Source organism: Lycium ferocissimum, chromosome 11 (assembly GCF_029784015.1).
Source record: "Lycium ferocissimum isolate CSIRO_LF1 chromosome 11, AGI_CSIRO_Lferr_CH_V1, whole genome shotgun sequence".
Lineage (NCBI taxonomy): Eukaryota > Viridiplantae > Streptophyta > Magnoliopsida > Solanales > Solanaceae > Lycium > Lycium ferocissimum.
This window is the reverse complement of record NC_081352.1, coordinates 32613216-32625503: the sequence shown is the minus strand read 5'-3', so window position 1 is coordinate 32625503 and position 12288 is coordinate 32613216. Positions and strand designations below refer to the sequence as shown.

Here is a 12288-nt window from a genome sequence, read left to right as displayed (position 1 = left end):
GATGCAAGGTGTCTCTGCCAGTTGGCAAATGAATTGCCTCGGATGTGTATATGCACTGCAATCTCATCTATCTGGTGAAGTATTTCCCCGTTGAAACCTGAGCTTGTTCCTGTCCCTCCATACCAGGTAAACCATCATGCCAAAAACTCAAGAAACCAGAGCTTGCCCAGTGTCCGGTTTTCTTTTTGGCACATATGTTTATCCAGTGTACCTCAGACTGCCAAGTAGTGATGGGCCTGGAATGCCCAAGCCATGTCAGTAGTCTGGACCATATACCCCTAACATAAGGGCAATCAAAAAACAAATGCTCAAACAGTTCATCAGCTAATCCACAAAACACAAGGACTTGAATTCCAAATTTCAGCAACCTATCCACTGTAGCCAGTCTTCCATGAGCAGCAAGCCACAAGTTAAATTTGAACCTGGGGTGCAAGTTTGGTTGCAAGATCATACTCTTCCAAGGGACTCTATGATATTGAGGAGTAAGCATATGATACAACTTTTTAATGCTAAATCTTCCTCCAGGATGTTGCATTTGATTCAGTCTTCTAGTAAGGTCACCTTGTACATTCACCTTGTATAAACAGTTAAACACCTTTTATATACTATTATACATGTTTGTACAAGGTTGATACATTATGTATAATGTTTTCCCCAAGGTATAATATTGTATAAACTGAAAATATGGCTACATGGCGTAATATTTTATGTTGGGCTGTATATTTTTGAAAATTTTCCGTTTATATTAGCCGTTGAATTTTGTCGAGTTGATATAGGTTATACTGGCTGGACAATCTTCTATGCTGGACTATGCCTGCTCAGTTGGAGTTTATTGTAGTTGATTGTACAATTATAAAGTTTGAATATGTGGAATTGATCCAACTATTCCTTTTTCTTTTTATTTGGGCCCGCCTTAGAATTCCATAATTGGAAAGATCCTTTTTTTTTTCTTTTTCTTTTCTGAAAACATGTTGCAGGGTCTTCTGTTCTTCAATGTGTATAAATATCTGTTGCTGCAGTTACTTTATATCTTGCTATTTTTGCTGTCTTGTTTTTCTTTTGAGTCGAGGGTCTACCAGAAACAGCCCCTCTACCTCACAAAGGTAGGGGTAAGGTCTGCGTACATCCTAACCTCCCTAGACCCCACTTGTGGGATTACACTGGGTATGTTGTTGTTGTTGTGTGTTGCAGGGTCATCTGTGCATGTTCTAGGGTGAGCTATCGGGCAGCCCGGTGCACAAAGCAGTTCTGGGGAAGGGCCGCACCCCGGGGGGTGTGATGTAGACAACCTATCCTAATGCAAGCACTAAGGGCTGCTTCCAAAAGTAGTGTGGCTGCTGGGATCATATCTATAGTACTTGTTAATTGTAAGAACTTTAAAACCTGAATTTGCTTTATTCAACTATTGCGAGTGATCATAGTTTAGGCTAAACCCCTTCTCCTTTTTCTTGATTCTTTCTAAAAAGTTGAGGTTGAAAATTTCACTTAAAATGGATTCTAGGTCTGGTTATTTTATCAAGCTACCAGGCAGATTGATCAGGTATTTGTAATGTAATTGTAATGCAGAATTTTTAACGATAATGAAAAAGGAATTTTATTGTTAAACGTAGAATTAGCACAATCCTAATCAGCTATTACAATAGAATTGACTACTGACGAATCTTCAAGCTCAAGCTTCAGTGGAATTCCCTGCAATGGTGGAATTAGGGTCAATGAGAAGAGATGTTCGGGGAAGGAGAAGAAAGAATTGAGAGGGAAAGAGATTAGAGAGAGAGAGAGAGAGTTAGGAATTTTACCAGAATTTGCATAAACTGACTCGGTTGCAACTGGTTGTATTAATAGGAGAGAGAGTCTATCGTAGCCGTCAGATTCAGTTACATGAATGCATCTGAGCCCTCGACGTTATTACTGAGATCGCATCTCATCCTCACAGCTGTCTAGTATCCACGCTCCTGATTATGCCACGTAGCCTCCCACACCTTTCCTATTTAATGCCCTAATCTCCAATTCGCCTCATTTCCCTCGATTTCTCAGACAACATCATAAGCTAACAGTGTTCTGTATTTCAAAGGTCATCTGTCTGCTCATCCTCCATTTCCAGTTGTTGTTGTTGATAAGTAGCGCCAACTACATGTTTCATCTTTAAACATTTGCTTGAGGTTGCTTATAGTTTATTTTCTTGTATAAGTTCTGCTATTGTGTTCTTGTAGCTACCTCTAGAAATGTGCTTTTGCTGAATTGGGATGGATATGTTGCTCCAGTTATCTGATTGCTTTATTGGCCTTCCCGTTATCTGATTGCTTTCAATGGAATATGGCTAACATGAATTCTATCGGGCTTGTTTTTGTGGTGTTGGGGGTGGGGGTGCCTTTTGAATTTTTAACTAGATAAGAAGCTCCGTTACAAGCTTTTCATTGTCTTCTTGCAACCATGTGGCGACGGGAGGACAAAATTAAATGTGTAGTTCTTTAAATGGATGTTCTGTGATCTTTAAATGATGAGATGCTTTTGTTTTATCTGGTTCCATATTTGGAAGTTTATTATTATTCACAGTATCTTAATTCAGAATGTAGTTAAATTCATGATTTTGTATTTTAGATCATTTAATTGGGGTGTAACATGTCCCATCAACAAGGAGATGATGCTGATTACGTAGCTGATGAATATGAAACAGAAGAACTAGATGATAGTGATGATTCCGATGGCAGAGACTTGTATAGCTCTGATTCCGATATAGATGACTACATGGTTTGTTAATTCATTAGAAAAATTTAATTGTTGCATTTTTACAAGCTTTAGGTGTATCCATGTTTTATTACGATTCTGCTTTAAATGTTTGAACTTTATTGAAATATTTCTTCTGCTGCTGGAATAGAATAATAGCATGCTAGATATTTCGGCTGCTGATGTAAGGAGAGGCAAAGACATTCAAGGGATTCCCTGGGAAAGCCTTAACGTAATGACCAGGGAGAAATATAAGCAAATAAGACTAGAGGAGTATAAGAACTACCAAAATTTTCCTCAATTTGGTAAGATATCAGAGAAGGTAATATAGGCTTGTTATTATTTTTTTTTTTAAAAATTTTAAAATTGGTTTAGATGAAACAATGCCTTCCCCTTTTGCATGTTGACAGGAGTGCAAAACCACAAAGACCGAGGGTTCATTCTATGATTTCAGACGTAATTCAAGATCTGTTAAATCAACGATTCAACACTTCCAGGTAAATTCCAGATGACATTTTTTGTTGCCTTTTTATTTTTCTACAATGTGTGCAAGATGACATTTTTAATAATGGAATAAAGCTAAATGTTAACTGCGTGCGTGAAACAGCAGTGGAACTGAAAATGAATTTGGTCCCAGCAAAAGTGCTCTGACTATAGTGGAGTCGGCAAATTGATTAATTATGCCTTTATATCTCTGTACCCAAGTGCGTGATATAATGCTATTTGCTGAGAGCAAAGCTGTTCTAAAGTTTTTTTTATTTTTTTTTATTGCATATTCTCTATGCAACTGCATTTTATTTCACTATATAGCGAGAATAATCCGTCTATTCCTTTCTTTTTTTTTCCAAATTTTGCGACATAGCTGAGGAATTTGGTCTGGGCAACTTCTAAGCATGATGTGTACCTTATGTCACATTTTTCTGTCATTCATTGGTCATCATTGACCTCCACGAGAACTGAAGTTCTCAACGTATCAGGGCATGTAGCGCCGCGCGAGGTATGCATTTTTGTACATCAAATTCACTTGATATATTTGTACTCGAACTTGGTTATGACCTCCTTTTTACTCCCTTCTTTTTCTCTTCTCTATTTAGAAACATCCTGGAAGCCTTTTAGAGGGATTTACACATACCCAAGTAAGCACCCTTGCTGTGAAAGATAAGTTGCTTGTTGCTGGTGGATTTCATGGAGAACTTATCTGCAAGGTGAGTTAATGTCCTTACCGTTTTTTCCCTTCTTAACCGTTGGGTTTAAGAAGCTAACTTCTTCTTCTTGTTGTTGTTAACTGTTGGGTTTAAGACTCCGTTTTCTTCTTCATTTACTTGTTTAAATGTTTGAGTGTCCCCGCCCTCCTTTCCACGTTTAGCTTTTGCCATCAAATTTTGCAGCATTTAACCCTGTCCCTTTTAATTGCGGATTGTATGATTAGCTTCAGTGTATTCTCTGAGGGTTTATTTGCTTTGAGTTGATTCTTGTTTGCCAAGATGATGACTGGTGGCTCCCCTAAATATATGTTTATCTTGTTAAGGATCTTGTTTGCATTTTAGTACGTTTATTTGACAAAATATTAGTACCTCAGAAATATCTAATTCTTGGAATTTTCTGAACATGATGGGGAATGTTGGGAAATTTCTATTCTTATTACTGATTTGCCGTTTTGTCTTCCCCTCCTGAAGCTTATATTTTTTTTGAAACTATATGCAGTATTTGGATAAGCCTGGAGTTTGTTTTTGTTCGCGAACAACATGTGATGATAATGCCATTACCAATGCCATTGAAATTTACAACACTGCCAGGTTTTGTCATCATCTTGCTTATTGCCTGAACCTGCACTCTTTCGCGGTCGATAAGGTATACTTTATTTTCATAGTGAGGATGAAGCTAAATGAGATATCGTTTTCTCTGCAGTGGTGTACTTCATTTTATAGTTTCAAATAATGATTCTGGAGTTAGAGATTTCGATCTGGAGAACTTTGAACTGTCCAAGCATTTCCGTTTTCCCTGGCCAGTGAATGTAAGTCTGTTCGACTAGTCTGTGTCTGTTTATTGGAATGGATATTTACCTAGAATATATTATATTACTGAGCAATGTATTGGTAGATGGTGTGTACAACTCGACATTCGTGCATGCCATCTCTGATGAGGCACCAGTTCTAAATTTATCTGATTTTAGCTGTGTCTATTTTTAAATCTATGGATCAGAATCTGGCAAAACGTTTTGGTCACAGTGAAGATATAAGATATGCCCTTAGCATACTAGGTTTTTTTCATTCCAGGGGACATTGTTTATAGTATCTTTTTTGAGAAAGTCCTGTCTTGATCCAACTATCTTTCAGTGGTATAAATCTCGTTTGATAATAAATCTTTCCCCCTTTTTATGCTTGCAGCATACATCAGTCAGTCCCGATGGTAAGCTTCTCATAATAGTTGGGGATAATCCTAAAGGTATATTGGTTGACTCCACGAATGGAAAGGTATGTCTGCACATCTCAAACCTACTGCAATGCAAATTATTAGGATAATACGAAGTCGATGGCCTGTCCAATGACAAAAATCATTGTTCACAGGCTGTTGCTCCTTTGCGTGGACATGTAGACTACTCATTTGCATCAGCATGGCATCCTGATGGCTTAACATTTGCAACTGGGAACCAGGATAAAACGTGCAGAATATGGGATATTCGGAACTTGTCCAAGTCTGTCACTGCTTTGAAGGGTAACCTTGGAGCTATTCGGTCAATCCACTACACGTCTGATGGCAGATACATGGCTATGGCAGAGGCTGCATATTTGGTCCATGTTTTTGATGTAAAAAGTGGGTATGAGGTGGAGCAAGAAATTGATTTCTTCGGTGAGGTATCAGGAGTGTCTTTTAGTCCCGATACAGAGTCCCTTTTCATTGGGGTGTGGGATCGTACATTTGGCAGCCTCCTTGAGTTTGGACGGCGCCACAACTATTCATACCTTGATACAATAATATGAACCAGTAGCATATTCAGCAGAGGTGGAAGTGGATTTAGGTGCATATTTGTTGTATCATGCTATTTAGGTCCGATAAGAAATTGTGCACAAAGACGATGTAGAATGGTGTGACATACAGAAAACTAGACGGTCTCCGGTCATTTGAACGATAAAACTGAGGTGGTCTCCTTTCACAGGCCAACCAGTCTGACCTTGTTAGGATTTTCCTTGTCTGAGGACTTATAACTTTTTCTGAGACTAGAATCAATTGCATATGTATGTTGATCTGCATTTGTAACAATTGATTTGTGTTGTCCTCGTTCAGCATATGCCTTACTATCTATGTTATCATTCTTGACCTTTCAAGTATCTTGAAGGAGGAATAAGCTGTGCTATGTCGGGTGCTATACTTCATCAACAAAAAAAAAAAATGTAGGGCTCTATGGTACTAGGAATTCTTCTATTGGTGGGTGTATTAGATAGACATAAACTTTATGTTTAACCTATGAAGTTGGTGTCAACTGTATTGTGTCAATCTTCGCGATTAGGGATAAAGCTATAGTTTTTCAAAAAGCTTAAATCATAACGCTTTGAACAGAGTCTCCCTTTTATTATGATGAGTAGCATGGATTTTTAGATGTGTAGAAGTTACACCAAACTATTCAATTTACTATAGGTAAGTGATAAATTAAGGTGAGAATGTCTATTAGTTAACTATGATTTTGTGATAACAATTTTTGTGAAAACATATGTCATATATTTATTGGTTTAATATAAACAAGTATTTATCATTCTTTTATTTGCAAAACTAGGTGTGCAAAAATTGGTGCACGTCAAACAGGACCATTCTTGCATAACTACATGACTATTCTGACGTACCAACGCTGGATGAGCTAAGTAAGACGTGGGTGATTGAATATATAGAGCCCGTTTGAATTAGCTGAAAAAAAGTGGTTTTTAAGTAGTAATTAGCTGAAAAAAAGTGGTTTTTAAGTAGTTTTAAGTGTTGATTATTTTATAAATAAACGATTCTTGACGTGTTTGGATAAAAGTCTTCAAAGGGTTTTTAGAAGTAAGGGTAGTATTGGAATTAACAAAAAATATAAGGATAAAAGGGTAAAGTTGTTGGTCAAACTAAAATGGCTTTTAAGCAAAAAAAAAATAAAAAAAAAAGTTGGTGTTGGTCTTTTTTGGTGTTTTTCAGGAGTTTTTTTGAACACTTTTTAACTTAATTTAACTTAATTTACAATAATATGAACCAGTTTTATTTTTTGTATAACACTCAAAATAAGTTAAAAATGACGGTCTCCGGTCATTTGAACGATAAAACTTATAAACTTATAACTTTTTCTGAATTTGTAACCTATAAACTATTTCTTGACCAACTTATAAGCCAATCCAAACAGGCTCATAGAGTTAAAAAGTCGCTACTATTGTTCCAATACATAAGGTAAAGAATTTCGAGAATACCATTATACCAAAGAAACCAAAAACAGTAATACTTGTAGTAACTGTTGATTGACAAACCAATATGGTAATTAACTTGCCAAAGTCGACTATGAAATGGTACCAAGAGATGTGGTGAGATAGACGAGTTTCCTCTATTCTTAACCAAAAATCTCGCGTTTAAGTATTTGGAATGAAGAAGTTCTTGGTCGGCTATGAAATTGTACCACCAAAAAAATGTTTTGGAATGGATGAGGTTCACTTGCCCTCAACTAGGGGCCTTGAGTTTAAGTATGGGGATGGAGTGATTTTTTGTAGAGACTATTTCCTCGTTAAAGTGCCTTGTCTCGTTAGCGCGAATACAGATGAGGCTAGCTAATGAATTTTGAATATTAAACAATTACATAAAAAAAAAAAAAAATTGTCAACAAATTAAATGACCCAACAATGTAAAAATTTAGCAGATGACTCCGGCTAATAAGAAAAAGCTTTTTTCTTTTTTCAAATCCAAGTTTGACTCTAATTATTAGATCCTTAGCGCAAGTGCTAAATAAGCAAGTTACCACTCCGTGAGGCAAAAATCTAGGAAAAATAACGTCAAGTAGAAAGGAACAAAGTCTTATGGAACGATCCCTATATCTTTGATTTTTCTTTATTTATTTTAAACTCATTTGAGAATATGTTCTTGTTATACTATATAATAATGTTTAATAGAAAAGGAAAATCTTGGGTTTCAAGGATCTCTAATCCACAAGGAACCAATGAAGCAAAGCCAACTCACCCTAAAAAATCTACTTCAACTCATTCCCCACACTCATCTTTAGATATCCAAATCTCCAACATCCACTTATATTTCTGACACACCCTATGACATCCACTATATTCAACAGCCCCTCTCTCTCTCTCTCTCTCTCTCTCTCTATTCTTCTCACTATCACAAGCCTCCACAACCTCAACAATGGCTTCAACTCTCTTCTCTACACCAACTTTCCAAGGTCTTAGACCTCTCAACAAACCCACTGACTCTTCTCTTTTCCTTCACAAGCCTACCACCTTCAAGCCCATCACCAAGAAAACCACAAATCTTGGTGTAAAAGCTGAACTCAACCCATCAATTGTCATCAGTTTAAGCACTGGGCTTTCACTTTTCCTTGGAAGGTTTGTTTTCTTTAACTTCCAAAGAGAAAACGTGGCCAAACAAGGGTTGCCAACACAAAATGGAGTTTCTCATTTTGAGGCTGGTGATGTTAGAGCTAAAGAATATATAAGTTTGCTTAAGTCTAATGATCCAGTTGGGTTTAATATTGTTGATGTTCTTGCATGGGGATCAATTGGTCATATTGTTGCTTATTATATCCTTGCTACTTCTAGCAATGGTTATGATCCTAGTTTCTTTGGTTAAAGAAATTGATGTCTTTTTTTTGTTGATCTATGTGAAATTGTTATGGCCTTGTTTGTATAGTGCCAAAGAATTACTAGTATTACTGTCTCTGTTTTTCTTTGCTTCGATGTCAGAAGTTAATAATTTTAATCTCCATTTAATATTTATCGAACTCTGTCTTAGATTTAACTGTAACAATGGAATTTATTTTTACCACACACACCAAAAAAGTCCGATCAAATCTTAAATATACAACACTAAAAGGATATTAAAAAATAGCATAAATTACATCTAGAAAGGATGCACCAAGTTCTAAAAATAAATTTTAAAAAATAGCAGATACTATAAAAAAAAAAATTACCTTTAAAAGTGAGTTTCCCTTTAATTTTCTTTTTTTATAATTCTTGTCAAATCTAATGGCAGAGTTAGATAAATATTTGATGAAGACTAAAAGTGACTAATATTTAGCAAACTTAGCTTAATGGATCAAATTAAAGTTGTTCATTGCATCCTTAAAGGATTAATTTTTGTCATAAACATATATAAGGAACCATTTTTGGGGAGGTTCTTTTTTTCTTCAACTTCCAAAGAGAAACCGTGGCAAAACAAGGGTTGCCAACACAAAATGGAGTTTCTCATTTTGAAGCTGGAGATGATAGAGCTAAAGAATATATCAGTTTGCCTGTTTGGCCAAACTTATTTGTTTCCAAAAGTATTTTTTTTAATTAAAAAAAAGTATTTACTTAAAAAAAATAAGGTGTTTGGCCAAGCTTTTGAGAGAAAATAAGTACTTTTGGAGAGTAGCAAAAATAGCTTGTCAGAAGCTAAAAAAAGTAGCTTTTTCTTCAGAAGTGTTTTTTTTTAAAAACGCTTTTTAAAAGTTTAGTCAAACGCTAATTGCTGCTCAAAAATGTTTTTTTAAGAAGCACTTTTCAAAAAAAAAAGATTTTTTAAAATAAACTAATTTTAGAAGGTTGGCCAAACAGACTATAAGCCTGATGATCTAGTTGGGTTTAATATTGTTGATGTTCTTGCATGGGGATCTATTGGACATATTGTTGCTTATTATACCCTTGCTACTTGCCTATTTCTAGCAATTGTTATGACTCCAGTTTCTTTGGTTAAAGAAAATGATGTTTTTTTAATTTGATTTTATGTGAAATTCTATGGCCTTGTTTGTATAGTGCCAACGATATGACTATCTCAATTTTCATTTTCTTCGATCGTCTCAAGGGGCTTGATATTTATTTTTTTCACTAGAACTAGAATCGATCAATAGCACCAATAAGAATGACTGGAAGTATTGTGTTTGCCTTTCTAGTAAATCAGAAATTAAGCATAAGAGAAAAATGAAGGCTTATAAAATAAACGCACCTACATCAAAAAGTTTTCTTTATCTTCGTGGATGTGTTTGGCATGTGAAAAGTTACTAGAAAAAGAAGTCCATCACATTTGATTTAGATTCTAAAAGGGTTATTAGATCAAGTTTCAGCTCAAACTCTCGTGTTTATTAGGAAAGGTCGTGAGACATAATGAGAGAGGTGTTGTAACATTATTTTCTTTTATACAGGAGACCCACTAGTACATGTATCCAATAGTTCCGTTCATTGAAATTTATGCGGATAAAAAGAAATCACTTAGTATACTTTGTCGAGAATCTTCTAATTTATACCTATTTTATTAACTATTGGCTATACCACACTACAGGGGCGGCTCTAAGGCTAGGCCTGTTAGGGCGTTGCCTTAGTCCCCTCAATTTGGAGGCCCCAAATTCTGTTTTAAGCTCTTATTAATATAATAATGTTATCATAGATTATATAATTTATATAAATAATTATTATAAACAAAGGTGTTATAATATATTTTTTTGTTATTTGTTTGAGGTTATTTTGTACCAATAAGTTCTTAAATTATGATAATTTTCTTCATTCATTAATTAGAATATTTGCTTGACTCTTTAAATTAATTTTATCTTTCTTAAATAGGAATCCAATTATATGCATAGCCGACTTAATGAATTTCTTTTACAATCTTCTCTGAAATTGCATGAACACAAAAGCATTCATGCACCGGCTTCCTTTTAGTGTAATTCATCATATTATATTAGGTTATTTACAATTTATTTTTGATATTCAATAATGAGTGCTACTTAATTGAATGAACTACAATTATCATTTAAATTGATCGAAAGGTGTAAATATTTTTGACACTGTCAATGCTCATAATTTAAACTATTCTACGTTATGTACGTTCATTTCTTTTCTTGTTTGTGGTGATAGCCAAATCAAAATTTTCACTTTGAGTTTCAGACCTCAACATCCGATAATCAACCACTTTATTGTTTGTGTTCTTCTTCTAGTTTTTTTTTTTTTTTTAATTCACTATCTTTTTTGTCTTAAATGATTAATTTGTTGTTTAGAAATAATTTTATATACAAATTTTAATAAAATAAATTTATGGGCCTCTCAAAATGATTTCGCCTTGGCCACGAGATCCGTTGAGCCGCCCCCGCTACACTATCTTAGGTGCGAATGGTGTGATACAAATCATCGCATGCCCAAGTACTGAAATTGGTTTTAACTTGGGATAATACATTTTCTCCCAGAACTTTATTTCTCCAGACTCCAATACTAATTTGTTTCCCTTTTGATAATCAGTAATTTTCCGAAGGTGGGAGTACGGTTAATCAGCAAATGAGCGGTTAAAATCAATTAATAAATGAATTATTATCCAATCCTATCTAAAAATTAATTGGGTTGAAATCAACAAAAAAATGGGTTGAATAATGAATCATGGTCCAAAATCAACCAAAAAAATTAAATATTTTGACACTTCACAGATTAATTGGACTACATGCTTAGCCAAAATCAACCCTAACTTTTAAATGAATTGAATTTGAACAAGTCAAAGATTAACTAAATTAATAATAAGCAGATCGTAAAAGCATTAGACAAATAATATTTTTATAAGTTACTTTTACCACCCCTAGTTAGAGCATTCTATTGAATATGCGCCTAGTATTAGCTCTGACTCAGTAGAGCAGATTTTGTACAACACGACACAAGTTTCACTAGAGATGCATGCCTTGGTGGCATTGGCATGCTTTATAGTAAATGCTGAGATGTATTTTGCATTCATACCGTCTAAGCTTTAAAAGTTTTATCTTTTGGAGTGTAATTAAGGTGTCGAAAGAACTTTTATAATGGACTACGCTAATCGAGTCGGACATATTTTTAGTTTTCAAAAATAAGTCTAATTTATCAGATTAGAAAATTAAGATAAAATAATTTTTGCTTCCATTATTACTACTTCAAGAAAGCATATAGTCATTGCTTACTCATTTATGGAAGGGAAGACGGATTATTTTGTCAAATACTCCTTATATAAACATTGTGCCTGGATAATATTTTTCATAGTTGAGAGGATTTAAGAAAAGAATGGGACGTTGATAATTTAAAGGATGAAGTATCAACATTCTTCTAAAATCACATTCATAATCTAAAGTTAGACTATGATCTAAGACGGAAATTTTGATATTAACACAAAATACATTGGAAGATGATTTCCATATCCTTTTATAATTAAACGCAATCAAAGTCCAAATTAAAATCACGAATCTACAATTCATTAACAAGATTTGTGAATTTGTGAGGATACTTTGTCCACTTTTACTTGTCTTGTATTAACTTGACATGAGCATAACTAGAATGACACAGTTTTACCATATCACCCTTAATTATTACTAAGTTATCTAGTGATTTAAATTAATTATACTCT

The 12288-nt window shown here is 34.6% G+C and overlaps 2 protein-coding genes across 2 annotated transcripts; both read left to right on the top strand.

Annotated features, from left to right (window-relative positions):
• The first annotated feature begins 743 nt into the window (after positions 1-743).
• LOC132036049 (uncharacterized WD repeat-containing protein C2A9.03) lies at positions 744-6008 on the top strand. The gene is made up of 10 exons (XM_059426276.1): positions 744-1367; positions 2599-2748; positions 2876-3046; positions 3135-3221; positions 3587-3721; positions 3819-3929; positions 4429-4520; positions 4633-4738; positions 5112-5198; positions 5292-6008. Exons 2-10 carry the CDS (start codon positions 2620-2622, stop codon positions 5703-5705), a joined length of 1332 nt encoding a protein of 443 aa, XP_059282259.1. The 5' UTR covers positions 744-1367; positions 2599-2619; the 3' UTR covers positions 5706-6008.
• A 2016-nt stretch (positions 6009-8024) lies between these two features.
• On the top strand, positions 8025-8611 carry LOC132036624 (photosystem I reaction center subunit V, chloroplastic). Its single transcript, XM_059426995.1, has one exon. The coding sequence runs from the start codon at positions 8089-8091 to the stop codon at positions 8530-8532; it is 444 nt and encodes a 147-aa protein (XP_059282978.1). The 5' UTR covers positions 8025-8088; the 3' UTR covers positions 8533-8611.
• The last annotated feature ends 3677 nt before the right edge of the window (positions 8612-12288 follow it).

What these genes read in the sequence shown, in the direction of transcription:
- LOC132036624 (XM_059426995.1), top strand. Translation starts at nt 8,089, where the DNA reads ATGGCTTCAACTCTCTTCTCTACACCAACTTTCCAAGGTCTTAGACCT.
- LOC132036049 (XM_059426276.1), top strand. Translation starts at nt 2,620, where the DNA reads ATGTCCCATCAACAAGGAGATGATGCTGATTACGTAGCTGATGAATAT. An exon ending in ATGGAGAACTTATCTGCAAG is followed by an intron (nt 3,930 to 4,428) that starts GTGAGTTAATGT and finishes AACTATATGCAG; the next exon opens with TATTTGGATAAGCCTGGAGT. An exon ending in TTGACTCCACGAATGGAAAG is followed by an intron (nt 5,199 to 5,291) that starts GTATGTCTGCAC and finishes CATTGTTCACAG; the next exon opens with GCTGTTGCTCCTTTGCGTGG.